Source organism: Delphinapterus leucas, chromosome 2, assembly GCF_059928025.1.
Source record: "Delphinapterus leucas isolate spDelLeu-1000000601 "Yukka" chromosome 2, BTC_Dleu_Yukka2, whole genome shotgun sequence".
Classification (NCBI taxonomy): domain Eukaryota; kingdom Metazoa; phylum Chordata; class Mammalia; order Artiodactyla; family Monodontidae; genus Delphinapterus; species Delphinapterus leucas.
The window spans coordinates 108,037,337-108,064,866 of record NC_143130.1 but is presented as its reverse complement, the minus strand read 5'-3'; the positions used below and the strand labels follow the sequence as shown (position 1 = coordinate 108,064,866).

Sequence of the window (27,530 nt, the reverse complement as noted above, 5' to 3'; positions counted from 1 at the left end):
GAACTATCAGTATGAACCCATGAGGTGTTTTATCTTCCTATCCCCATTCAGTGAAAAGATCTAGAAACAATCTAGTAGCAATAAACACTCCTACCACCTAAATCGTAAAATACCATTTCCCATGGAAAGAAACCAGAGCTTGGGTAATGGTTGATTCTAGGTCTGGGGTAGGAAATGTACAAGATGAGCATGGAACAACTTACCATTCCAGGTAGCAAAGAAGCCAGTAAACATCATCAGGGTAATGTCAAAAGGACTCAGAAGCCAAGCTTATGGCCAAAGATGGGATAATTTGAGCATTATAAGGATAATTTAATAAACATTAAGTATGTTTAAATCCATGAGTTCATAATGGGTGTGTGTGTGTGTGTGTGTTACTAATTGGTCACCTTTTTGAAGAATGATATGAAGCCAAATCATTATTTTGAAGATGGTAAATAAAGGAGAAGAATCAAGCAGTTACTTGCTGTTCTTATATAAACTGTACCTTTGAGTGATGAAATAGAAGATAAAAGGAGTGTCCCTTTGTAAAATTATTCCAACTATTATGACAGAGTTTGAGTACAGCTGTTTTGAAATCCCTAATAAATGAATGAATCTAGGCATTGAGCATCTAGGCCTGGATTCTTCAATGGTTAAACTGAAGGAAAATTAGAGAGTGGAGGGGGAACCTGTAGATTGAAAGAGACTTAAAAGGCATATACATTTTTTTAAATGTGCAGAACTATAACTACAAAAACTATAATGTCTAGGGATCTGGATTTGGGTAATACAACTCCAGGGGAAAAAAAATAAAAAAGCAAGGATGTGACTATCATGAACCATGGTGTCCATTTCCACCAGGAAGGAGGGGCTGTGATGAAGATGAGGAGCATGGCAAGGGGGTGGGGGGGCTTTTAGTGTTTGGCAAAGTTGTTTCTTTTTCTGGGTAATGGTTTCAAGGTTGTTCCATTTATATTAGCTTATTAAGCTATACTTTTGTTTTGTATGGTCTTCTTTATCTGTTTTATTTTGAAATAAAAAGGTTAACTATATTTTATCATTTATCTGGAGCTGCAGGGCATAGAGCCCAATTTTATTCTCATTGACAGAATCATTTTTACTGGGGTTTTTCCAGAGTTTTTATTTTTTTTAACTTTTAAATTGAGGTGTAGTTGATTTACAATGTTGTGTTAGTTTCAGGTGTACAGCACAGTCATTCACATACGTGTGTGTGTATTCTTTTTCAGACTCTTTTCTTTTATAGGTTATTACAAAATATTGAGTATAGTTCCCTGTGCTATACAGTAGGTCCTTGTTGGTTATCTATTTTATATATAGTAGTGTGTATATGTTAATCCCATCCTCCTAATTTATCCCTTCCCCCCCACTCCCCAACCTTACCCTTTGGTAACCATAAGTTTGTTTTCTGTGTGTGGGTCTATTTCTGTTTTGTAAATAAGTTCATTTGTATCTTTTTTTTTTTTTTTCAGATTCCACATATAAGCGGTATTATATGATGTTTGTGTTTCTCTGTCTGGCTTACTTCACTTCATATGATAATCTCTAGGTCCATCCATGTTGCTGCAAATGGCATTATTTCATTCTTTTTTATGGCTAATATTCCATTGTATATATGTGCCACATCATCTTTCTCCATTCCTCTGTCGATGGACATTTAGGTTGCTTCCATGTCTTGGCTATTGTAAATAGTGCTGCGATGAATATTGGGGTGCATGTATCTTTTTGGATTCTAGTTTTCTCTGGGTATATGCCCAGGAGTGGGATTGCTGGGTCATATGGTAACTCTATTTTTAGTTTTTTAAGGAGCTTCCATACTGTTCTCCATAGTGGCTGCACAAATTTATATTCCTACCAACAGTGTAGGAGGGTTCTTCTTTCTCCACACCCTCTCCAGCATTTATTGTTTGTAGACTTTCTGATGATGGCCATTCTAACCGGTATGAGGTGTTACCGCATTGTAGTTTCATTTGCATTTCTCTAATAATTAGTGAAGTTGAGCATTTTTTCACGTGCCTGTTGGCCAGCTGTATGTCTTCTTTGGAGAAACAAAATCTTTTCCTTTTTTTTGGTTGTGCCACACGGCATGCAGGACCTTAGTTCCCCGACCAGGGATTGAACCTGTGCCCCCTGCCGTGGAAGCGTGGAGTCTTAACGACTGGACCACCAGGGAAGTCCCCAAAATCATTTTTAAGGCTAACACCTTCCTACCCCCTGTGCATTTAGTTACCAGAGAGGTGTCTGGATCCCCAGTTCCCTGCCTCTTACCAGGAAGGACTTATTTCCAAACCTATTTTTCTTTCTCCTCTAAATTGTATTTACATTGCTTGTTTTCCTCTCAAACTGTGGAGCCAGCAATGTATAACATATGCCTACGGGGCCCACTCTAATCAGTGTAGAGTGGAAAGGTGAGGACAGCTAACATATATTCAATGGTTATTGTCAGGCATAGTTGTGAGTGCCTGGCTTCACTGACTCTTAATCCAAACAACACTGTTAGATGTAGGCACATCCTCATTTTACAGCTGAAGAAGCTGAGAGGCACCCCTGGCCTGAGTCTACCAGGTGCCTAACATCTATACTATGCTACCTCTGATCATATTGTTTCAGTTATCACATGCCATTTATGAAGCTGAGGATTTGGCTAGATATTTTTAAGTGCAATGGACTCCACTGCTGTGTTTTAGCATGTGATCCACTCTGACCTTTAGATTCTTTTCTGCTGTTACACATTGTAACTGGTTATTGGCTGTTTTCTGTGAGAACACAGTGTTTCCTCCTCCAGTGTTTTCTTCTGAGGGAATTCCCCGTTTTATTATTCCCATTTTTAAGATGGTAATCTTTATTTTGTTAAAATTTGTCCTGATTTTCTGGGTACATACTTCCCTCGTACCCATCTCAGTTTATACATTCACTCAGCCTGATCTAGATCACGGGTGAAGTTATTCTCAGCTGACACCCCTGAATAGCACCTGGCACACAGAAGGTACTATGGAAGCTGCCTTAATATTGAATAAGCTTTCATGAATACTTTGCGGGTCCCAATTTCAGGTCAGGCAGGAGGAAGAACAGGTTTGAGAATCGACAATGGAACTGCTTCACTGGTGAGTGGGGTTATAGAGGCTTCTGTGTCTCTGATGGGAGACTGGGAACTTTAGGCCTGGAGGATGTACTGAGCAGCTCACAGAGGCCCCACCTTTTCAAGACCTCAGGACATGAGTAGTTACTGCCTTCTCCCAGCAATTCCTATTCAGTGGCTCGGTGGTAGAGATGCCTGTGAGAGAGGTCCTTATACCACCAGGCTGTGCCAGGCCAGGCTGCACTGGGACACCAGCTACTTGGAAGGGTTGGAAGAAGATTGTGAGATTGGTGTTAAAGGGAAGCCTGTGAAGACAGGCAGGAAATGAAAACAGCACAGATGTTATATTAAATAAATGAGCATCTCATTATTGGGCAGCATGTGGGGGAAGGTCTGTGGCCTGGTCTCATGGCACCCAGAAGATGATAGTCATGTCAAGTTGCTCATATTTTCTGCAGGTCTGGTAGCTCGCTTATTCCTGGGAGGGTTGGAGCCGGGGTGGGGGGTGGGGGGGGTGGGGTGGGGTCATGCTCTCTCGCTAGCTGTAGCCTCAGGTCACATTCTGCGCACGCGTCCCTCCAGGGCCTCCAGCTCAGCCAACACCTCCTTGGGCAGATCCTGGTTGACCTGCTCTGTCAGGTAGCTCCGAATGTCACGAACCTCCTGTTCCCAGAAGTCCTTGGGGAGCGAGAACAGCTGGGTGGTGTCTATGGCTCCCAGGCCGCTGAGATCCAAGGCACCTTCCTTTGGCACCAGCCCAATGGGCGTTTCTCGGGCACTGTCCTCCCCGTCTAGGCGCCGGCAGATCCAGTCTAGCACCCGAGCATTCTCTCCAAAGCCTGGCCACAGGAAGTGGCCTGCCTCGTCGCACCGGAACCAGTTGACATGGAAGATGCGGGGCAGCCGGGTCCCCTTGAGCCCTTCCATGCTCAGCCAGTGTTCAAGGTAGCGCCCAAAGTTGTAGCCAAAAAAGGGCCGCATGGCAAATGGGTCGTGCATGATGACCTTCCCTGGGGAGGGGAGCAGGATGGGTAAGGAACCTCCCTTCTTACTGGAGAAGAGAAAGGTACCCCGCCTCCAGCCGGAGGAAGCTGTGAAATGTTGGCGGTTCTGGAACATCCTCAAGGCAGGGTGAGGGGAAGGGAATGGGGCAAAGATACACGTGGGAAGGGGTGGGCAGGAGGAAGGTCTTGTTCAGGAAGGGAGAGAAGAGGCAAGCTGGGCACACAGGAGTGGAGCTCACCTTTGTGTTCAGCCGCGGCAGTGGCCTCCGAGCGCATGGCGCTGCCCACAAACACCCCATGGCGCCAGTTGAAGGCCTCATATACCAGGGGGACTCCTGGGACACCAGAGCACATGGTCAAAGGTAGCCCTTATCTTTGTACGATCACTCCATCCCTTCTGGTGATCTTGACTCTTACTCTCTCTCTCCTAGGACCTCAGCTGCCCATTTTCAAACCCCATGCCTCCCCACTCCACCTCAATTTTGCATTCTCCAGGGGGCTGCTCTAGAGGCAGATAGCTGTAGTTGGCGATCCAGGTTGAGGATCTCTGAGCTTTAAGTACAAGAGGGAGGTGGGCCCTGATAGAGAGCCCAACCCTTAACCCAGTTGGCATGGAGCCCCCACGATGTTTACCTTTGGGTCTGCGGCCTCCAAAGATGATGGCGTCAATGGGGACACCCTCAGGGGCCTCCCAGGCTGGGTCTATGATGGGGCACTGGCGAGCCGGGGCACAAAAGCGAGAATTGGGATGTGCACAGGGCTCCTTGTCACCTGGCAGAGCAAATACAAACACTATCACTTCCAAGGGCACGTCCACCCCCAATACACAGAGACATTTGCAGACACTCTTGCGCAGTTTCTTTTTGCCTCATCAGCTCCCCACAACCTCGGGCTGGAGGTTGGTGAGGAGCAGGGAGAAGGGAGCCAGGACGTCTCCCCTGAAGATCAGGTTATTTATCCATAATGGTACTGCTGGCTGAGCTATGGGAGAAGAGAGCGAGAGAGGAATTGGTGTTTAGCAGGACACTAATGTTTATGCCAAGCTACAGCCACTTGGCACCGAGCAGTGCTCAAGGGAATGAGGTTAAATATTGGCATAGGGTTATAATGGAAATTTTCGCCCAGGAACTCTTCTTTTAATTTACGGGATTATTATTTAAATAAACACTCAAACCTAAAGCAAAAACTGAGACAGGTCAGTATTTCAGACAACCGACTTTCTTCTTTGCTATTGTCTGTGTTGTCAGGTTGTTTCTTCAGTTTACAGACAACTGACTTTCCATCAGCAGACGGCGGAAGACAATCTCCTGAGCTATGAGAATGCAAACAGGAACTGATTTTAAAGCTAGCGAGGTTTTGGTGGTTTCCCTGGGTCTGCTCAGACCCGGCTGGAGTGACAGGGCTTGAAGAACTCAGATGAGGACATAACCTGGGCAGTCATAACCTGAGGAGCCCAGGTCATTTGGCCCCTTCAGGTGCCTGGAGAGGAGTTGGGAACGAGTCAGTGGCATATGTATAAAGCACCATCACGGGGGCCCTGAAGGGACACAGTGCTTTCTCTGCCAAAGGTTACTGGTTGGACCTGGGGGGCAAGGGAGTCACGGAACCAGCGCCCCCGCCCCCCAACTCCTGCCTCCACTTTCATGTAAGAACCATCCTTATGCTTCTCTCTTGCACTTTCATCAGCCCCCAGTTGAGGACCTAGCACAAGGTATTATTCTAAGAACTGAAGCTGAGCACAACATACCCTCGTTACACCCCTGAATCCAGAGGTGGTGAAAGGGTTGGGCAACTAGCCTGTGGCGAAATATGAAAGTTTCTTGGATTTCTCAGTTGGGTGGGGAGGCTAAGGAGGGCTTAATGATGGTGTTAGAGAAAATGAAGGATGATTAAATGAGAGGGGTGACTGCTAAGCCAGCCTGGAAAACTTGAATGTAGGCTTCAGTGACCACAGGCCACCCTCCCCTGCTAGGCTCCTCTTTGCTCCCACCCCTAGGTCTCGGCTCGCGGAATGCCAAAGGCCACTGAAAGCTGAAGGTCCAGAGTGCAGGGCTGGAGGACGGGGCAGGGCTGCAGGGCACAAGGGAGTAATGACAGGGTTGAGAAACTAGCTTCTAGGAGAGGCTAAAGAGCTGGTCTGATTTCGTTCGGAAAGATTGGGGTGTCTGTGTTGGAGGGGCAGGGGAAGGGTGAGGGTAACAATACTGACCTTTAGGCAATGGTTATTACATGGGGAGTCGGGGTGGGGTGAGGGTCCAAGTGGCAGGGGGAGGGGCAGGCTTCTTCCTAATGGGTCAAACTTTATGACTGTGCTTTGAGTCCAATTCTTTCTGTAATAATTTCCAAGACACCCCCCCTTAAAAATATCCAGCTTATATTAATTGAGAATTTACTATGTATTCGGGACTACGTTGAATCCTTTGCATGCATTTTTTTTTTTTTTTTTTTTGCGGTATGCGGGCCTCTCACTGTTGTGGCCTCTCCCGTTGCGGAGCACAGGCTCCGGACGCGCAGGCTCAGCGGCCATGGCTCACGGGCCCAGCCGCTCTGCAGCATGTGGGATCTTCCCGGACCGGGGCATGAACCCACGTCCCCTGCACCGGCAGGCGGACTCTCAACCACTGCACCACCAGGGAAGCCCTGCATGCATTATTTAATTTAACCCTCCAACACCTTATGAGATAGGTACTATGAAAACTACCCCCATTCATGTGATGGGGAAACTGAAGCTCAGGAGGTTAAGCGACTCAGCCAGGCCACAAACTGAACGGGGACGTGAACTGAGATCTTGCTTAGGGTTGCATAACTCCCTTTGAGTTCCAGAGGTCCTGGAAGATGGCTGCAGGTTGAGGAAAAGGCTTTTACATCATCAAGGTGCTGAGCCCTGGGGGCTGACTTACACCCCCTCCCTGCCCCATACCAGGTTTCCAGGGTTTGCCCAGCCAGGAGGTCACGGTGACGCCGGGTGGAAGAGGCTGGTCAATGCCCTCCCAGTATACGCCGCCATCGCTGGTCTCAGCCACGTTGGTGAAAAGGGTGTTACTCTGGATTGTGGCCATGGCATTGGGATTGGTGGTGGCAGAGGTGCCGGGGGCCACCCCAAAGAAGCCGTTCTCAGGGTTGATGGCCCGGAGTCGACCTGTCGGGAGGAAATGTGAAAAAACGGAAGGACTAACCAGGAAGAGTCGAGAGGTTCAGCCTCGGAAGGTCCTGCTCAGCCCCTCCGTGCCCCGAGCTGGACCCTAGATCTGAAGGGAAAGGTTTTGCATCTCCAGGGCGGCTGGGCTGCCAGGAGCCATGGGGGAGGGGTGGTTGTTCAGGAGAAGGTTCTCACTGACAAAGTTCACCCTGAGCAGTGGAGGCAGGAATCCTACACTCTGGTAAGAACCAGAACGGCGAGTATGATCCAAGGGCCTCTCACCATCACTGTCAAACCTCATCCAGGCGATGTCATCCCCCACACACTCCACTCTCCAGCCTGGAAGTGCCGGCTGCATCATGGCCAGGTTTGTCTTGCCACAGGCGCTGGGGAAGGCAGCTGCCACATAGCGCTTCTTCCCCGCGGGGTTGGTGATACCCAGGATCTGCCAGGTGGGGAGAGGGAGCAAGGAAGAGGTCACCAGAGGTTAGGCGTGGTCTGCATGGGAAGGACAGCTAGGGGTCAACAGGGAGGACTAATGTTTTTTCATGAAACAGGTGCACTGCCTTGCTACAGGGCCTGGGGTGGCAGCAAGGGGAAGCCCCCCCGCCCCGACCTTCAGCTGCCTCGGGCCAAAGCTTCGGGCATTTGCGCAGAGTCCCTGGCCTGCCAGTTGGGTACCTGGCAGTGGAGAGGCGAGGCTGAGGCTGACTGGTCAGGCCCCACCCTTGGCCTGCCCCCCAGAGCTGCCCAGATCCTCACCAGGCCCTCACCAGCATGTGCTCCGCCAGCCAGCCCTCATCCCGGGCCAGCCGAGAGGCGATGCGAAGGGCAAAGCACTTCTTGCCCAGCAGGGAGTTGCCACCATAGCCGCTGCCGAAGGAGACGATCTCCCGCTGGTCGGGCACATGGCCAATCAGGGTTTTCTCTGGGTTGCATGGCCACTGGCTCACCGGCTCCCCTGGGGACAATGGGGTCGTGGGGCTGCTGGCAGGGGCACCAGGCACTGGGGAAAGACACTCGGCAGCAGTGGTGGTGTCAATGGGCGGCTAAGGTCTCCCACCTCGTAATGTGCACCAGCTCCCGTGCCCCTATTCTCGGACGTGGATAATTCACTCTTCTCAATCTTGAGCAAACTGCTTTGCCAACTCAGCCTCACCCCCAGCGCACTGCTGCCCTAGCTCTGGGGAATTCAGTATCTCACTCATCAGGATGGGTAGGATGTGGGGTTCCCTCTGAGTACAAGCAGGCCTCTGTGTCCCCCCACCCCGGGGCAGAGCAGGCGCTCACCTTGCCCAGTCAGGGGCTGGCCCACGGAGTGCAGACACTTGACAAAGTCGCCATCTCCCAGGGCCTGAAGCACGGGCGTCCCCAGCCGGGTCATAATCCGCATGCTTGCCACCACGTAGGCGGAGTCCGTGAGCTGCACTCCGGTGCGGGACAGTGGGGAGCCCACGGGACCCATGCTGAATGGCAGTACATACATGGTTCGGCCTGTGGAGGAAAACGGCACCTGGCTGAAGGGTTCCAACCTGTTTATTCCTTCAGTGCCCCTGCCTCTGTGTCCCTGCCCTGGTTACCTTGCATGCAGCCTGGAAACCTCTCATCCACGGCTTGCTGGAACTCAGCTGGGGACATCCAGTTGCCCAGCTGCCCACGGGCCCCGCCAGCCGGGAGGGGCACCGTGTCCCGTTGAGAAGGAGTTACAATCACCGTCTTGCTCTCTACTCGTGCCACATCCTTGGGGTCTGTGCGGGCCAGCCAGCTGGGGGAGAGCGGATATCAAGAAGATAGTGGTCAGTAGATCTCCCTCATCCCAGACCCACTCTTTCAAGTCCAACTTTGTCTCTAGGTCTTCTGTTGGCCTTATTTTTTCCCATCCATTTGCATCTCAGTTGCTTTCTCCAGATATCGTCTGAGTCTAAGGGGTAGTTCCCTTGGCCCCAGCTCCCTAATGGCCTCTGCCCTGGCAAAAACTCCCTGAACTTGTAAGTAAAAAAAAAAAAAAAAAAAAAAAGCAAAGGCTTTTATTTGTATCAGCTTATTCACTTAACATAAAAATACAGACCAATCCCAATAATTCCTGATTGTTTCCTCCAAAGCTCCCATTCTCGCTCATTCCATTGGGATGGTCTACTTAAATTTGATTTCGTCTTGGTAAACCCAAAGTGGCCTCCGTCCCCGCAGCTGCCCCCATCTCGCAGGTCGCTGGGCTCAGGGCTTACCAGTTGTTGTACTTTGGGAGCTTTCGGATGAGTCCCTGCTGTTCCAGCAGGGTTAGTGTGGCAGTGTTTTCTGCCTCGGTCCCATCACAGATGTGGATGTTCTCTGGTTGGCACAGGCGGGCACTGTTTTCCACGAAGTCTCGAACCTTAGCAGGCAGCTGGCCCAGGTCTCCACTCAGTACTCGCAGGGTCTGGATACTGCGCCGTGAGGGCCAGCCCCAGGGGCTCAGCCCACGCCATTTAAGCCTGCAAGAGAAGAAACAGAGAAGTAATGTGCCAGGTGTTCTCGTGGAAGATGGGCAAGTCAAGGGGACAGAAAGCTGGGCTGCTGGGGATGTGCTAAAGTAGGTCCGGGTACAGGCACCATGAAGAGGTCGGAATAGGTAAGGAAGGTGGGTTCAGGCCACGTCTGTCTTGTGGCCTTTATGAGGCTTAGTGAGGGTGTCTCCTGATTAGCAAGGGACAGGTATCACCAAACGAGCATAAAGACACATGCCTGGCTGTGTGGCTGTATGTATAAGGCATGCTGATGTTATTGGAGGCTTAGCTCATGCCCATTTTTTACTATGTCTGGTCAATGTTTAGAAATGAGCAGGTGTCCTATGGCCCAAATGTCAGTAAACTGTGCCCAGTTGACAGCTTCATGTGTCTGGTGTCCTTTTCATTCTCAAGTATAGTTTTTATAAGTCAAAAAGACAGCTGTTTTCATTCTTTTCTTCTGATGTGCATGCTGTAAGGCTGTGAAAGCCTCAAGCAGAGGACTAGGTCTTTGAGATGGTTAAGTCCCAGGTTTCTAGATCTGGGCCCTTGCACAGAGAGTGGGTGATTGGATGTCAGGGTTCCAGGCACTGGATCTGCGGTTGCCCACCTGGGCCGACAAGGATCGCATAACGTGCTGCCACTGGGTAGGTATTTTTGAACTGTGTAGAAGGCTTACTGTTGCAGAATGTCACTGGCTGGGGTGCATGCCCCAATTCTTAGAACAGGGTCCCTGGAGTCTGTCCCTTCACACCCGTAGGAGAGGGAAAAGTAAGGTCTTCTCCAGTTGGCCTGGACCCAGGGTGGAGTGACCCAGAGAGAGCAAAGGCCAAGAGAGAGAAGCTGTCCTCCTAATGCCAGGGCCTTGCCCGCCAGAAACTGTGCCCCACACGCCCCGCACCGCATGACCCTGTCCCTCCCTTGGCTCTCTTTCCTAGAGAGCACATGCCTAGAACTTTGGCTCTTGGTGGTGGGGTGGAACATTAGACTGCAGGGTGCTCAGACTCACAGGGAATAAGCCTGGGGAAGGGAGGACGCTCAGACCGTGAATGTGGGAGCTGGGTGGCTTCACTGGGCAGGGCAGGGTGGAAACCCAGTGTGGCCCCAGGGGCAGAAGTGGAAGCCTCCTGGAACCTGGTTCTGTTCCCCCTCAGAGAGAAATTTCCCCTGAGCATTAATTTTAAAGGCAGACAGCCTTGGGGAGAACCTGTCTCCATGGGGATGCTGGCTCAGGAAGTCTCCTGGGAAGCTCCCTCCCCCACTCCCCCCCCCCAGCCTCCTGAGTAGGACCTTCTCCTTTTCCCCTTCTCCAGAGACCACCCACAAGGGCTGGCCAAGTGGAACCAGCTGTGGGAGAGACAGAGGGTCAGCTCAGACCCTGGGACAAAAGCTGAGAAGGGAGGCTACAGGGGGAAGACAGGAAGCTGTGAAAAGGGGGAGAGGGCAGACAAGCAGGGCCTAGGGGTTCCCGTCCTGGACAGGGGATGAAGCCAGCCAGGTAAGAATGAAGGCACCTTGGCCCCCTCTTCCACCTTGCCTCCCTTCTTTCCCGGGCCCCAGGCCCCTCTGGCTGTGCTAGGCTTCCCGCCAGGTTCGTCTGCCTGGATCCAGTCGCGGGGGAGGCTGGGGAGTGGCTGTTTACCTTCTACCTTCTTTAGGGAGCTCTGAGCTCAGTCCCCAGGGGCTCATGCACCCTTGACCCCCAAGGCCCTACTGCTCCTCACCGCAATCTGGGGCACAAGCGCTACATCTGTAAAGCAAAGGAGGAGACACGGAGACCGGGCCCAGCGAGGACGAGCGAGGAGGGGAAAGGAAGTTCTGAGGGTGGCAGATAGAGACGGTGTGGTCAGGGACCAGCAAAGCGGGGGGTGGGGGTGGGGGGTGGGGACGGAAACCGAGAGACCCGGGGCGGCCTCCAGCGAGACGCACGACCCGAGAGGCCGTGGATCCAGACGCACTCGCCACCTGCCCGCCTCCTCCTCCTCGGAGGCGAAACCAGGCGGAGGAGGGCGAGCAGGAGAAGGCAAATAGCAGCCCCGAGGGGGCGAGCGCGGCGGAAGGTGCGGGTCGGCCCCGGACTGGGGGTCACTCACCGCAGGCCGGGGCGGTACACAGCGGCCATGGTACCTGGGCCGGGGCTGCGGGGTGGCCGCGCGAACGGAGCGGAGCCGGGGAGACAAGGAAGGCAGGGAAGGAGGGAGCGCGGCGCAGAGAGCGGGAGCGCAGGCTAGGCAGGAGGCGCTTAAAAAGGAGGAGGGCGGGCGAAGGGGCGGGACCCAGCAGGGCCGGCGCGACCCTCTCTCCGCCCGGGGCTCCAGCCCCAGGTCAGCCCAGCCATAGCCCCACCTCCTGCATCTTAGCCCCCAAACCCTTGTCTCCCATTGGAGGATTGGGTCCTCTCCTCGGCTGCCTCCTCCCCGAGGCCCCGCCCCACCCCTACGCCTCGCCCCCTGCACATGATGTAACTTTGAGGACTCTTGCTCCCGGGAGACGGCGACTGGGAGATGTTGGGTGACAGACAAGTTAAGAACAAGGGGAGAGGCCAGGGGCTGGAGCCCACGGGGCGCTGGAAGTCTAGAAGCCTGGGGCTGGGCATTGCCTTTCGCCTTCTTCCCGGGGCTTGGGTACTCTGAGCCCAGGCTCTTCTGTTGTCCAGGGCCCTAATGCCATGGTCCCCTCAGTCCCCAACTCCCAAATCCCTGTTTCTTCTCCCTGTGATGAGGGCTCTTTTCTGCCTTACCATGAAGTGGTGATGTCTCTCCACCCCAGAATCTCTTCTTTGGACCTCTGGCCTGGTCATTCTCTCCACATTCCCCTGGAGAATGCATCTGCCCCACCCAACCACCACCACAAAGTCCTCTGGTAATTTCAAGTTATGTCTCCAGCCAGACATCTCTCTTCAGCTTGAGACCACGGGTATCACCCCAAAGGCCATAGCACCTCAAACTCAATGTGGCTATGGTAAGCATTGGCCCAGCATCCACTCCCCCTTTCTGGTAAATAGCACCCCAATGTTCCTTTGGGGAACCACCTCCTCAGTCTGTGTGGTCTTGTGGGTCTCCTACCGGTGGGCTCTCAGCTTGGCCAATTTGTGTGTCCGTCACTCTGGCCACAGCCAGTGGAAATGTTCAGGAATGGGAATGAGGTCTCTTTCTGAGGCTTTTTCTGTCAGCTTTCAACATGAGATCTCCTTCTGCTGGGGTTGCTGGGCTGGTAGAACCTAAGCCTGATGCTGCTGGGTGTCAGCTTGGCCCTGCAAAGCAGGAACCTGCCTGAGATGGAAACCAGGCTAGAGGAAGCAGGCTGAGGGATGGAGAGTGACAGATTCCTAATTCCGGGTATAGGAGTCAATAAATTTCTTCTCTTGCTCAAGCTAATTTCAGGTGGACTTCTGCTATTTGCAACAGAAACAGCCCTAATTCTCAGATTTCTCAGAGTTCTGTACTGGAACATAATGGGACAAAAGAGCTGGCCTCCAGCCTTGGGCTTGCTGCTGACCCTCATCTCTTCCACCCAGGCTCCATCCTGGACTCAACCTCATGTGTATGTATTTGGGACTCTTCCCTTCAATCCCTACATCCAAACTTTGTTCATACCCACTCCACTGCAAACAGCTCCTCTTTGGTCACTCTCTGGGCTTAAAGATGTGCACACTGGTGGCATCATGGCCAAGCTATTGAAGGTCATCATCTCTTCTGTGATCCTGCACCTGCTTTCATGGTTCCCTATCTCAGCAAATGGCACCACTATCTAGCCAGTTGCCCTAGAGGAACCTGAATCAGTCTAGACTATTCCTTTCTTATCATCCAGTCAGACAGCAGGAACTTTGGATTTGTATTTCACAATTAGCTCTCAAGTCTGTGTCTGTTCCCCCTGGCCACTGCCTTAGTTCAGGGTTTATCTCTCACTTGGCTTCAAACAATAGCTTCCAAGCACCTTGGCATCCCACCTCTCCAAATGCCACCCCCCCTCCCTTCCACCAAGTTATTCTCCAAACTCTGCACATAAGTTCACTTTGGAAAATTAAGAGAGAGGAATATTTATTGTATGGACACCAGGTGCCAGGCTCTGAGCCAGCAGCTTTACATGCATAATCTCATTCAGTTTCACAATAGCCCTGTTTTACCGATGTGGACACTGAGGCTTTGAGGTTAAGTCATTTCTTCAAAGTCACACAGCTGATCAGCAGGAGAAATGGAATCTGAATCCAAGTCCTTCTGACTCTAACTACCAAGTTTCCCCCCCACACCCCGCGCTACAATCCTATACTGTCTCCTTGATTTGTCCTTAAGGAAAAAATGAGATCATATCACTCTTAGGCTTACAATTCCTTCAAGGCTTCCTACTACATGGCAACTGATGTCCTTCATAATCTGGTTCCCATTTTTCCAATGGTATCACCCCCACCTCCCTACTTGCTGCCTTCTGTCCTATATACCAAACTCTGCAGTTCCCAGAGCACTTCTGTGAACCTTTCTGCCCTTCAGATTTAAATTAAACATCACCTTCTGTGCGAAGGTCAATGTGCCCCTTAGAATTAACATCTGTCTCATCTATGTTGGTTCAATACTGTGTACATACCTATATTTTTTAATTAATCACACTTTATTGTAGCAGTTTTTGTATCTCTGTAATCCTCACTGGAGTGTTAGCTACTTGAAAAAAGGACCCAAATTTCATTTTATTTTTTAAATATTTATTTATTTAATTTTGGCTGCGTCGGGTCTTAGTTGCAGCCTGTGGGCTCTTTGTTGTGGTGAGCAGGATTCTCTTTAGTTGTGGCACACAGGCTCCAGAGCGTGTGGGCTCTGTAGTTGCGGCATGCAGGCTCACTAGTTGTGGCACAAGGACTTAGTTGCCCCACGGCACGTGGGATCTTAGTTCCCCGATCGACCTGGGATCGAATCCACATCCTCTGCATTGGAAGGCAGATTCTTAACCACTGGACCACCAGTGAAGTTCCAAAAGGACCCAAATTTTAGTCTTCTTTTTATTCTAGCTCCTAGAAGAATCTGGCCCATAATAATTAGGCACTTAATCAACACTGGTGGAGTGAAAGAATGAATTAATCCCACATTTCTAATCTCCCCCCATTCTTCCTTAACTTTAGGCAGACTGAAAAAGGGGCTCCCTTGAGCGTTTCCTTATCCGATTCCCCTTATGTGCCTCACAGTTTTGCTCGGTTCTCTAGCCCTCCTCCTAGCCTGGTCCACCAGCTGGCCTAGTGTCTGCGGCCACCACCAGGGGGCAGGGTGTGACCAGCCTTGCCTTGGTCTACGTTTTCTGATCCCCAGGGCCCTCTGGATCAGCCCTTGGATGTCTCACAGACCCGCTGCAATGGATGCTGGGGAGTGTGGCCCAGATCCCCCTCTTCAGGATCACGGCATTCATTGAAACTGAGCAGGACCCCGTGGAGCCCTCCCAGGTACAAATCCTTTTTGTGTCCCCGGTTTCTTAGTTGTAGGAAAAAGGCTTCAGCCTCATAGACCTTCCCCAAAGGGCAGATTCAAACAGTTACTAATCAGGGAGGGGAGGTAAGGCAGAAACAGAGGAGGAACAGTCAAAAAACAATAGTGCAGCGATAAAGCAGGGCCCTGGTTCCTCCTCAAGGGATATCCATAACAATATCTTTGAGCTCTTCTGCAGGAACTAACGCCCCCACCCAGGTGGAGAATGGTAACTTCATGCTGAGCACAAGATCCTTGGAACACTGCCCTGTTATCTCACCACCAGCCAGTCAGAAGAAAAGTCACATACCCTGCAGCTCCCACCCCAGATTTTGCCTATAAAGACTCCCAGAAAACCACTGGGAAGTTTGGGGTTTTTGAGCACAAGCCACCCTTTCTCCTTGATTGGCCCTGCAATAAACCTTTCTCTACTCCAAACTCCAACGTTTCAGTTTGTTTGGCCTCACTGTGCGTTGTTGGGCACACGAACTTGTGTTCAGTAACAGGGGCAGAGTGTGACCAGTTTTGCCTTAGTTTGCATTTTGTCCTCCCCAGGGCCTTCTGGGCTCAGCCACTGGACGTCTCACAGACCCCCTGCGGTGGGTGCTGTGGTGTGCTGCCCAGATGCCCCCTTCAGGATCATGTCCCAGCGGCTGAGTGTTGGCTGCTGATGGTGCAAAGCTGAGCACTTCCCTGAGCACCACCTGTGGCTGAAGGGAACTGTCTTGCCAAATGCCCCCTTTCCTGGGGCAGCTGGTATCCAACGACTGGTTGATGCAGGGCTCCAAAGTCCTGGCCCCCTTGCCTCAATTTGGGACACTCTGAAGGTCCAGCCCAGCTCCAGAGCTCCTAGGGGGTCAACTGAAGCCTCTGTTTCAGCTGTAATGCTTTTCAACTCTTCCCGCTGCCCAGTCCCACTTCTCTCACTGACTTGGAAAATCCTCCCAACAAATCACCTGTACACAAGTTTCCATCTCGGAGATTTTTTTGTTTTTGGGGTTTTATTCCAGCTTAAGATATCCCCCCAACTCGACTTGGATAACTGCATTAATCCCCTAATCTGACTCTGATTCCATTTTGGCCATCCTCCACCCTAGATCCAAAGTGATCTTTTCAGACACAACCTGATCATTCCACATCCCTGCTGAAAATCCTTTAGTAGCTTCTCATTGCCCTTCGAGTAGAGCCCCCACATCCTAAACTTGGCCTACAAGGCTCTGCATGATCTGGCCCCACCCTCAGCTACTGCCATTCTTCCCACTTTCCTTGGTATCTGCTTTCTGGTTACACTGGGTTTTTTTTCAGTTTCATGAATGTGTCTACCTCTTCCCTGCCCAGAGTCTTTGCGTACATTATTCCTGTGGCTTGGAATCTCCATCTTCTCCACACCACCAGGCACGGTCACTTCTTACTCCCCTGACCAGTCTCAGTTTAATGTGACTTCTTAGGCGAGCTGTCCCTGCAATGCTACCCTCTCCCCTGCCCCCACGTTAGATTAGGTCCTCATGAAATAAAGTCTCATAGCCCCCTGCCCTTCTCCTGCATAGCACCCATCTCGTTATGTTAGGGGAACCACTGACCGAAACTGCCCACCCTGGCCAGGCACCACACTAACCCATTTGCATGAGCTGTTTTATGACAGGAGGTCCTGGTAAGGAACATGGAACAAACAAACCATCACCAACCAGAAGAATTTGGGAAAGGTGAAAAGGTGACGCCAGTCCATATGTCCTACCAACCTCCCAGAATCCTCCTAGCTGGAATCCATCTTGGCTGAGTGATGCGTGCACCACCAGGAAGGACCCTGAGTCAGAATGATTGGCCAGAGACAGCCCAGAAACTAATCCCATCACCGTAAAACTCGAGACTGCGAGCCACGTGGCAGAGCAGTCCTCCTGGGTGCCCTTACCCTCCTGTTCTCCACCCAGGTGCCCCTTCCCAATAAAGTCTCTTGCTTTGTCAGCATGTGTGTCTCCTTGGACAATTCATTTCCAAGTGTTAGACAAGAGCCCATTCTTGGGCCCTGGAAGGGGTCCCTCTTCCTGCAACAGCTATAATGGTTTTTTTTTAAAAAATAGATTTTATTTATTTATTTATTTATTTATTGGCTACGTTGGGTCTTCGTTGCTGCACACAGGCTTTCTCTAGTTGCGGGGAGTGGGGGCTACTGTTATTTGTGGTGTAAGGGCTTCTCATTGAGGTGGCTTCTCTTGTTGCAGAGCACAGGCTCTAGGCACGCAGGTTCAGTAGTTGCGGCGCACGGGCTTAGTTGCTCCAAGGCATGTGGGATCTTCCTGGACCAGGACTCGAACCCATGTCCGCTGCATTGGCAAATGGATTCTTTACCATTGCGCCACCAGGGAAGCTCTAATGGTTTGTTTTTATGTAGGCCCATCCCTAGCATATGTAGGGCCTGGGACAAGAGTACAGATAGAGGCTCACAAACCTTATGTTTAAGTATTTTAAATGTATGACTCAAGCTAACAAACTATTAAATAAAATATATTCTATCCTTCTACCTTGACAAATATACACACAGTGGTCTGGAATTTGGTTCAAATTTGGATTTTGTTTGAAATCCTCAAGATTCCACAGCAGAATGTGGTGGTGTGGAGAGAAGCAGCTTTCAGCCTCTGGTCTTCGGGCCCGCTTCTTTTCCCACCTCTGACACCATATTCTACTTCTACACCTCATGTGCATGCACGTGGACCTCCTGTCTATATATCCCAATTCTGCACACAGCCTCCGGCAAACAGCCACCCCTTGGCCACCCACTGGGTCTAGAAATGTGTGTACAAGTAGTGTGATCTACCCTCGGGAGGGCAAGCCCAGGAAAGAGGTCCATGTGGGCCCTAGAAGTGGGTTTGAGGATCTTTGGACAAGGAATTCCTAAGTATCTGGAGTGTGGTCCAGAGGGGGTTTGGGGTGTGGGCAGGGGATGCCTGGACCCCTCACTCCAAGGGACACAGCCAGAAGAGGGCCAGAGTGGAGCCTTTCAAAGCACAGGGCCTAGGGCATGGGCCGCTCCTGCCTGGGCCTAAGGGCAATAAATTGACTTTTCTCTGGTTCATCAGTCTATAAGCTCCATGAAGACAGGGCTGGTGTCAGTCTGATTTACTGAGGTGTCCCTAATGCCCAGCACAGTGTCTGGTGTGTAGTAGGTGTTTAATCAATATTTGTCCAATGAATGAATATATGAGGTAGACCAGGAAGAGGTTTGAGGATTTGAATCCATTACTGAAGATCTGGATTCCATAAGCCAGAACTAGAAATGAGAATGGGTGGTATGGGGCTGCAAAAATGGGGGTGCAGACAAAGGAGAATGGAATCCTGGATTACTGACTCTGTCTCTCATCCTCTCCTTCCTCTTTGTTTTCTACCCCACTTCTCCAGGCCCTTTACCTGCCTGGCCCTCTCTCCCCATGATCCAGCATCCCTCTGTCCATATCCTTTGACCTTTTTGTCCTTTGTCCATTGCTCTTTCTCTGTGGCCTGACCATCTATCTGTCTGTTCTTCTGTATTTGTTTCTAGTTCTCGGTCCCCAATCTTCTTTTTTTTTTTTTAATTTATTTAATTTATTTAATTTTATTTTTGGCTGCGTTGCGTCTTCATTGCTGTACGCGGGCTTTGCCTGGTTGTGACGAGTGGGGGCTACTTTTCGTTGTGGTGTGCCGGCTTCTCATTGCAGTGGCTTCTCTTATTGCAGAGCACAGTCTAGGTGTGTGGGCTTCAGTAGCTGTGGCACGTGGGCTCAGTAGTTGTGGCTCAGGGGCTCCAGAGCTCAGGCTCAGTAGTGGTGGTGCATGGGCTTAGTTACTCTGCAGCATGTGGGATCTTCCTGGGCCAGGGCTCGAACCCATGTCCCCTGTATTGGCAGGTGGATTCTTAACCACTGCGCCACCAGGGAAGCCCTCGGTCCCCAATCTTACTTTCCTCTCTCCCTTCTTCTACCACTTTTGCTCTTCTAGTCACTTGTTCTCATCACCTCTTACTCCCTCTTGATCCCCTTCCAGAAGCTTTCTTCTCTCTCTTAGTTCTCCGTGGGCCTTTGCCCATCTCTTCCATGTGCCTATGTCCCTCTGTCTCCCTCAATCCAGATTCCTGGGGAGCCCCTGACTAGTTCTGCCCTCTCTCCCAGGTCTACACCTACAGCCTCCTTAGCTAAGTCTTCTTGCCTCCCTTCCTCTGGTTTGTCCTTCACAGAGTCCACCTGGTTTCAACTTTTTCATCCCCATTTCTCTGTCCCCAAATGTCCTTGAGCCAGTCAGTCTCAGCCTGTGTCCCCCCCCGCCAGGAAAACTCATGAACCACTTCCTGGGTCCTCACTGACCAACGTGCTTCTCCTCTCTGTGTCCTTGGTCCTTTCCCCTGGTCCAGCCCTCACCCCTCAGACTCCTTTCCCTGGTCAGTGGTGCCTGGTCTGAGCCCCGAGTGGCTCAACTCGCCTGAGCTTGTTTAGTCTGACTCCTTCAGCCCATTAGCAGCTTAGCCCTCCCACCTCTCCTCTGAGCGCTCCAGTAAACAAGAGGATCAGCGCAGACCTGACAGCTGCTGGGGGGCAAGTGTCTGGCGAGACCAGACCAGGCCTGCAAAAGGGGCTGCAGTCAACACTTGCTATTCCTTCTGCACCAGGGAAATTCTGAGGTCTCTTTCCTGGGTATTTACCTTAGAACCACATTCCGTGCGCATGTGTTGGGCTCTGGTCTCCATGGTCCCCATTCCCATTTTGTGGCCTTGTTCCTAGGCCTTGGGTTTTTCAATTCTTTTGCAAAAACAGCACTAGATTCAGGCAATCACACCGAGAAGCCTTTCCACTTGAATGATGTGGTCTCTGCTCTATGAAATGGAGGCCAAGTGCGGGAAGAGAGATGTCCTCTGACGTTGGTCTTCTTATATGTGTGTAGAGAGCATGGTAGGAGAGACCAAACACACACATACACACACACCAAAGGAATCTGAGTTGACTATAGGCACTCTGTAGATCAGGGGTTCTCAAACTTCAGCGTTCATCAAAATTACCTGGAGAGCTCATTAAAACATAGATTTCTTTTGGTCCCATCCCCAGAGTGTCTGATTTAGTAAGTTTGAGGTGAGGCTAGAGAATTGCATTTCTAGCAAGGTCCCAGGTGGTGCTGCTGGTCTGGGGACCCCGGGCTGAGAACCACTGTCTTAGATCATCTGAATCTACCAGCTCTTTACCTAACATCTAAGGCTGGGACCAGGTTAATTTTTATCATTGATCCTTGGGGCTGATGGACCCCCAGGTCTCTCTCTCGGTTGGGAAAGAGGACCTGTTAACCCCAGGGGAGTGTTTGGATGTCCTTAGAATGTAGGAAATAGCTTTTAACTCCTGGAGTTCTATTCTAGTACAGACCCTATTTAAACAGCTTCAGACAGGTTTAAACATCTCCTTGGCTAATTCCTAGTATCTCTGTTCCAACTTCTACTTGGGGATGATAGCTCTAAGAAGTGTTAGGGGATTAGGCTGAAAATGTAGGTCACCCCCCAGCCATCTGGGAACCAGGAGGAGTGAGAGAGGAAGAAAGAGGGACAGAGACACACACAAGGAAAAGGTGAGGGGAAGCAGAGGGCAAATGAGGACAGTTACAAAAGTGTCTCTGATGGATCGGTGGTGATTGGATTTCAGTGTCCCGAGGTGTCCTGGAAGGAAGGAAAAGGGTTCCTCATTCCCCCTTCTGCTCCCGAACCCAAGCTGGCCTGCCTGTCCTGGGGCTGGGTCCGCAGGAATTAGAGAGGCTGAGGCTAGGATGGGCAAGTCCTGGAGGGTTGTTTATCTTTCTGATGCCATAACTGTGAGGGGCATGAGGCCAGATAAGGTGGGAGTGAGGCAGGGAGCAGAAACGTGAACGTTCCTGAAAACAGGAGACAGACCCAACAGGCCAGGTGAGAGTGGGCTTAGGAGAGCTTATACTCCCCTAAAACACCCACAGGATGCTGCGGAGCCTTGGAGGGTAAAGGTGCTGGAAGCTTGTCTGGCCCTCTTTTCCAGTCCCGGGCTTTCAGTCACCAAGGGCTGAGGGTTGTGTCCTCATGAGGGTGCCGGCAGGGGCCAATGTGGCACTCTGTACTGGGGAGCTGAGAATGGTGAGTCAGACCATCAGTGAGGTGCTTTGTTGGGGAAGATGCCCCCTTGCCTTCCTTGAGAACAGGCAGACTCGTCCTCTCCTCTCATTTCCTGCAACCCCTCAGGCCAATGAGATATGCAAATGATCCCCTTACCTCATTGGTTGGAGGCCTGAGAACCGTGGATGACCTCAGAGAGCTGGCCCTTTAAGAGTACCCAGTGGGCTCTGTGCCCACAGCCCCTTGTTCTGAGCACAGAGGCACCAGGCCCTGCTCAATGGGGCCTCCAGTCTCTGGGGAAGTTGTGCCTGCCTGGCTTTGACACGGACCAATCATCTCTGCCATCCCTAAAGTGAGTATGTCTGAGGCCTACTTGGGTGCCAGGCCTCTCACCTAGAGCCCCCTCCTCTGACACCTGCTGTCTGCTTTCTGTTGTTTGTTTTCAGGAATCTTCACACTTCTGTCCCCTGCTCTACTCCCACCCTGACTGGCTTTATGTCCCTCACTGCTATCACATCAGAAAGATAAACAGCCCTCCTCACTTAGCTTTTCATCCAATTCTTTCTGGACACCTCTCTCTATGTCTCACCTTCTCCTCCCTGCCAAAGATCAATTCCTTCAATTTGTGTTTTTGTTCCCATCCCCTCTGCCTTCTCAAGGGTGAGGGACTCAATAGATAGGGCAACACCTGGGACAGGAAGAGAGAGAGGACCTGTCCTTCCTGCCACCTCTCTGGGCAGAGCCTGGGGGCCTGAGATGTGGTTGGAGAGTGGGTTACCTAGGTTTGGACATCGAGATGGAGCCAGACTCTAAGCCATGGGGACGAGCACTCTCTGCCTTGTCCCTCCTGGGGCTGTTGGAACTGGGAGTTGGGCTCAAGATTGGGACTTCCAGGCTGGGAAGGCTCTCCAAGGTCACCTAGCCAGAGGTGACTCAGGTGGGCACATGCTCCGTGGTTGATAACAGGGAGGAGGGTTCCTGGGCGACATAAGTTTGGGACACTCTGTTGAAGTTGAACAGATGGTTTACCGAAGGACTTCTCAGATTACTATGCTGCGGTGCTCTGTGAACCTGCAAGAGGCTCACAGGGATGGGAGACAGCATTTCTAAGAATGATCTGCGCATAGACCCCTTCTTGGATATGTCTCAGACTTCATGTTTCACAGAATACTCTCTGAGAAATGTTAAAGCCTAACTACCTTCCTTGAACAGAAGGGGAAACGAGGGTCAGAAGGGGAAGGTGACCTGCTCAAGTTCATACAACATCACAGGTCCTGGATGGAAGGAGGAAAACCAGTCTCGGTTGGTTTCCCTTGGAGAGATTAGACTTGGGGAAAGATGGTCACCACTCTGTCCTGATCTTTCTAGAACTGATTCTTGAAAAGTCTCTTGCTTCTAGAAAAGGGATTCATCGATTAGTCCACAGAATGAATGTGCATTGAGGGTCTACTATGTGCAAGGCACTGGCCTGGGTGTTCTGAGAGAGAGAGAGATTACAGCATGTTATCCATCTATTTTAAAATCCACAGCACGTGTGCCTTTCCATTGCCCTAAAATATACACATACTCTGTCACAGTTAATTAAGCAACATTTTTAAATTGCTTGGAAATGAAATGATGCCTCTTGAGATGACAGTGATGCTCAGCAAGTCCCAGCACTAGAGTTGGGAGTGCTGCCACAGTCTTCTTGTTTTTCGTAGATCCCAGAGGAACCAGTGGGCCAGAGGCTCTGCTATCCTCTTCTTCACTCAGGCTTTAAGCTGCTTTCCCCCTGGTCAGGAGCCCCTGCCACCTAAGAAGTTGTCCCTCAGCCCGGAGGTGACTGTGCAGGGAACAGGCTGCGCCATCACCCCATCTTTCCAGAACTCTGTCCCCAGGGCACTTGGGCTTTGGGGGAAACGGATTTTGGTCAAGGAGGCTGGCAGGCAGCCTCCAGGTGCTCCAAACCTGTCCCCTTTTTTGCAGGTGCACCCCTCCTAATCCAGCCCCAGAATGGCACTGCCTCCCAGTCCCCTGGCCATGGAATATGTCAATGACTTTGACTTAATGAAGTTTGAGGTAAAGCGGGAACCCTTGGAGGGGAGATCTGGCCCCCCGACAGCCTCACTGGGTTCCACACCCTACAGCTCAGTGCCTCCATCACCCACCTTCAGTGAGCCGGGCACGGTGGGGGTCACCGAGGGCACCCGGCCAGGCCTGGAGGAGCTGTACTGGCTGGCCACCCTGCAACAGCAGTTGGGGGCTGGGGAGGTGCTGGGTCTGAGTCCTGAGGAGGCCGTGGAGCTGCTGCAGGGTCAGGGCCCAGTCCCTGTTGAAGGGCCCCACACCTACTACCCAGGGAGCCCAGAGGAGAACGGAGCCCAGCATGCCCAGGTGAGTGATCAGCGAGCTGGTCCGAGGGAGGGCAGGGTGAGGGAGGAGGCCAGCCCAGAGAGGAAGGAGAGTCCCCGGAGAGGGTTACCTATCGGGAAAGAGGTAGAGGACAGGAGAAGGGAAGAAGGACTTTTAAAAGATATCAGATAGAGAAAACTGTTTTCTGGCCCTTCTTTTTTTCTTTTTTCCAAATAGAGAGAAATGAGTAGGCTGAATCAGGAGGAAGAGGGAGAAGACAAGGTTAGAAGAGGATCGACCAAAAGGGGAGAGCTGAGAATTAAAGGGCGTCAGGAATGGTTGATTAAGGGAGGTATATAGATACTCAGTCTGGGGAACCACGGAAAGGCTTGTGCGTGGAATGGAGCAGAGCTGAGACTGTGGGAACCGGAGTGAAGTTGGCCTTTTCAAGACTTCGTGCTGCCCCAGCCCCCAACCTTCTCAGGAAGGATTGGGACTCATCCTATTAATTATAGACACAGACAGGGGTGTTGAGGGCATTAAGATGTAATCCAAATCCTTTGAGGGTCACAGGGTTGCAGCCTTCAGGACAGGGGAGCGAGGTGTGTTGGAGGGGAAGGGTCTGTCCGGCCCGAGCCCACGGGACACACATGGGCCAGGAGCCGGATGCTCATGACCTCTCTAGGTCAATGTGGGGTTCAGGGGCGCGACTGGCTCGCCCGACGGTGGGTGGGACACGCAGGGACCACCCAAAGGGGTCGGGGACCCGTGGCGGGGGTGCGGGGCAGGGGAGGGCGTGTTGGGACCTGGAACGGGATCTAGACTGCGGGACAGATTCAGGGGAAGGCGCACATTCAGGTAAAGGTGGGAGCCGGGGGCGGAGCATTCCCGAGGGCGGGGCCGGGTGGGCGGGGCCACCCGAGCTTGGAGCAGGGGCGGGAGCCGGCGCTGACTCGGGCTCTGCCCGTTCCCTCTGCAGCTGGCCGAGCGGTTTTCGGACGCGGCGCTGGTGTCGATGTCTGTGCGGGAGCTAAACCGGCAGCTGCGGGGCTGCGGGCGCGACGAGGCGCTGCGGCTGAAGCAGAGGCGCCGCACGCTGAAGAACCGCGGGTACGCGCAGGCCTGTCGCTCCAAGCGGCTACAACAGCGGCGCGGGCTGGAGGCCGAGCGCGCCCGCCTGGCCGCCCAGCTGGACGCGCTGCGGGCCGAGGTGGCCCGCCTGGCCAGGGAGCGCGACCTCTACAAGGCTCGCTGTGACCGGCTGGCCCCGAGCGGCCCAGGGCCGGAGGCCACGCCCCCTTCTTCCTCTGAGCCACTGGCCGCGGAGTGGTGGAGTCGGTGGGCGGGTGGCGCGCACCACCCGGGAGGCGGCTGTACCATTCACTAGATGGTTACTGAGCGCCTTCTGGTGCCAGACACTCCTTTGGATGACCACACAAATATCCCCAAACTTCCTGGACCCTCAAGGCATGCTCTGAGGTTAGATGCCGGTCATTTTCTGGAAGAGAGGTCCCCTTCCCTCACGCAGGACGTGCACAGAAACCCTTCACCTTCTGCTCCACTCTACATGACCAGGTCACTGAAGTCTGCAGGAGTCAGTGCCAGGCACTTGGGGGGGGGCGGGGCGCAAGGAGAGGTGGATGATGCACAGTGAATGGGAGGTGAGGGAATGGTGCAGCTCCCGGCTCAGCTTAGATTTTAATTCAAGGTTTTCAACCTGTAGTGCACTAAGGTGGTAATTAGCAATGAGGCTATGTTTTCATTCCAAGGCTTGTAACCTCCCCATTTGAGGACTACTGCATTTTCAAGATCTCAATTCCCAATATCAAGACAGACCAGGAACTCTATTCAAGAGGCTTTCTTGCAGAAAGCCGGTGGCCTCCAGGGCCCAGAGCAGCAAAGGCCTGAGGAGCTCTGGGGGTGGTTGGTGTGGGCTGGGAGAGAACCCTGGGCAGGAGTCTGAAGCCAGGGGTGCTAGTCTCAGCTCTGCCACAGGATACCTCGCAGTCACCCTGAGCAAATCACTTGCTCCCTGGGTCTCGATTACCTCATCTAATCCTCACGTGAATTGGATGACTTCTGACACCTTTCCAGTTCTGGCCTCTCCTTAGCGTGGGAGCCCCAGTGGTCTCCCCAAGAAGCCCCGAATTCAGCCTCACCAAAGGGACTTTCCGTCCTGCTCCAGCTTGCCGACTGCAGCATAGGCCCGTGCCCTGGTCCTCTGTTGCTCCCTCCGTGCTGCCTTGGCCTCCAGACCTGCATAGGGTGCCCCTGCTCCCTCCTGTCTCTCTGAGGGCTGAGGTGAGACTTTCCCCAGCCTGGCAAGGAGCTGAGAGAATGCAGCTTTTGTGAATTAAACTTGAAGTCTAGGCACAACTGTACGCTATTGGCTAGATGTTCCTGCAATTTAAGAAGTGTTTATTCTGTATCCTTGCTCCAGGCCTCTGTGTGTGTGTGTGTGTGTGTGTGTGTGTGTGTGTGTGTGTGTGTGTGTATGACAGAGAGAAAGAGAGAGAGAGGGAGAGGGAGAGGGAGAAGGAGAGAGGCTGGATAGCCCCCCCCTGGGCGGCGTGGAGCATCTCAGTTCTGAAGCCCCAATGAAAATGGGGGGGAGGGGTGGGGATTGGGCCAGATGGAGCCTCCCCCTCCCACCTCCACTGCATAGAAGCCCTGGAACAGTAGTGACCCGGCCAGGCCTGCCTGTGGCTATCCTGGCGGCCCACAGTTGCCATGGTAACCCAGCCCTCTAGTTCAGCAGCCTACAGAGAGAGTGGGCGGGGGCTCTGGGCAGAACAGAGGCATTGGGCTGGGAGCAGTTACCTGGGAGCAGCCTCTGTTGTAGGTCCTCTAAGGGAAATAATAAATGGGGAGAAGGAGTTGGGTGTGGGGGAAGAGGCTCCCATATGTCTCTCTTCCTTTCTGCCCCCTCTACCCACCCCCTCCCCAGCTGTCTCTTCCCATCCCCGTTCTTGTTCCCCCCTCCCCCTCCTCTAGCCAAGCTCGTCCCTCCTCCACTCAGGAGCCTGCCATGGGAGTCCTTTCCTCTATCTCCACCAGGATTTCTTTCTCTTCTCTCCCTTTCCCACTACTGGCTACTGACCACCCTCTTTGACTCTGGCTCCTCTCTCTGAGTGGCTCACGGCACCTTTACCCTCTCCTCCTCCATCCCCTTCCACGTGCATCGTTGAAGGGAGAGGCTGGGACAGGCAAGGTCCTTCTAGGAGACCTTCTAGGAGATCTTCTTCCCTCACTCTGGATATCCCTCAGGTCCTCACCTGCTCTCTACAGCTGTGATCCAGACCCTCTACTGCTCTTGCCTGCCTTCCTTAAGTGGCTGAGGCTCTGCACGGCACACATATGGGCAGAGATGCCCATCCATACGCACCTACACCCGTACACACAACCGGGCCATGTTTACACACACGTGGGTCACAAGCTGAGGGTCACATGGATTCACGTCAAACGGAAGTTGCACACTCATGATTAAATGTGGGCCTTTTAGTCAGATGGGCCTGGACTCAAGTTTCAGGCTTACCAGTTCTTCTTTGACCATGGGTGAGCTTCAATCAAGCTTCATTTGCTTTGTCAGGAAAATGGGGAAAATAATGGTAACTACCTAGTGAGAGTGAACGCATTTAAAACACACTAGGTACAAAGGTTCACACATGCTAAATGGCAATGTTTGCTATTGTTGTCAATGTTATTAAGGGTACACAGGGAGTTCCCTGGCGGTCCAGTGGTTAGGACTCAGAGCTTTCACTGCGGGGGCCCGGGTTCAATCCCTGGTCAGGGAACTAAGATCCCACAAGCCGCAAGGTGCGGCCAAAAAAAAAACAAAACAACAAAGTACACAGCTGGACTTCTGAACCACTAAAGGCCACACTCTGGAGAGTCAGGGATATGCAAAGCATGAACACACACACACACACACACATACACACACGTACACACACACATTCACA

General features: G+C 52.1%; 2 protein-coding genes and 1 long non-coding RNA gene across 5 annotated transcripts; 2 read left to right on the top strand and 1 right to left on the bottom strand.

The window, feature by feature from the left end:
• Nucleotides 1–3,421: 3,421 nt before the first annotated feature.
• On the bottom strand, nt 3,422–12,074 carry PCK2 (phosphoenolpyruvate carboxykinase 2, mitochondrial). 2 transcript variants are annotated; one of them, XM_022553577.3, is made up of 10 exons: nt 11,799–12,074; nt 9,448–9,693; nt 8,803–8,987; nt 8,513–8,716; nt 7,996–8,228; nt 7,505–7,667; nt 7,004–7,222; nt 4,717–4,854; nt 4,323–4,418; nt 3,422–4,089 (listed from the first exon to the last, which is right to left on the bottom strand). In XM_022553577.3, exons 1-10 carry the CDS (start codon nt 11,825–11,827, stop codon nt 3,635–3,637), a joined length of 1,968 nt encoding a protein of 655 aa, XP_022409285.2. In that variant the 5' UTR covers nt 11,828–12,074; the 3' UTR covers nt 3,422–3,634. The 2 variants fall into 2 exon arrangements, with proteins under 2 accessions (XP_022409285.2, XP_022409286.2); XM_022553578.2 differs by having other exon boundaries at nt 7,996–8,183; nt 11,799–12,069.
• On the top strand, nt 11,549–15,590 carry LOC115803648 (uncharacterized). 2 transcript variants are annotated; one of them, XR_004024418.2, is made up of 5 exons: nt 11,549–11,828; nt 12,475–12,666; nt 13,079–13,248; nt 15,000–15,130; nt 15,352–15,590. It is a non-coding gene; the product is annotated as an uncharacterized LOC115803648 (long non-coding RNA). The 2 variants fall into 2 exon arrangements; XR_004024417.2 differs by having other exon boundaries at nt 11,551–11,765.
• Nucleotides 15,591–23,208: 7,618 nt separating this feature from the next.
• Nucleotides 23,209–24,955, top strand: NRL (neural retina leucine zipper). The gene is made up of 2 exons (XM_022553576.2): nt 23,209–23,610; nt 24,548–24,955. Exons 1-2 carry the CDS (start codon nt 23,230–23,232, stop codon nt 24,953–24,955), a joined length of 789 nt encoding a protein of 262 aa, XP_022409284.1. The 5' UTR covers nt 23,209–23,229.
• The last annotated feature ends 2,575 nt before the right edge of the window (nt 24,956–27,530 follow it).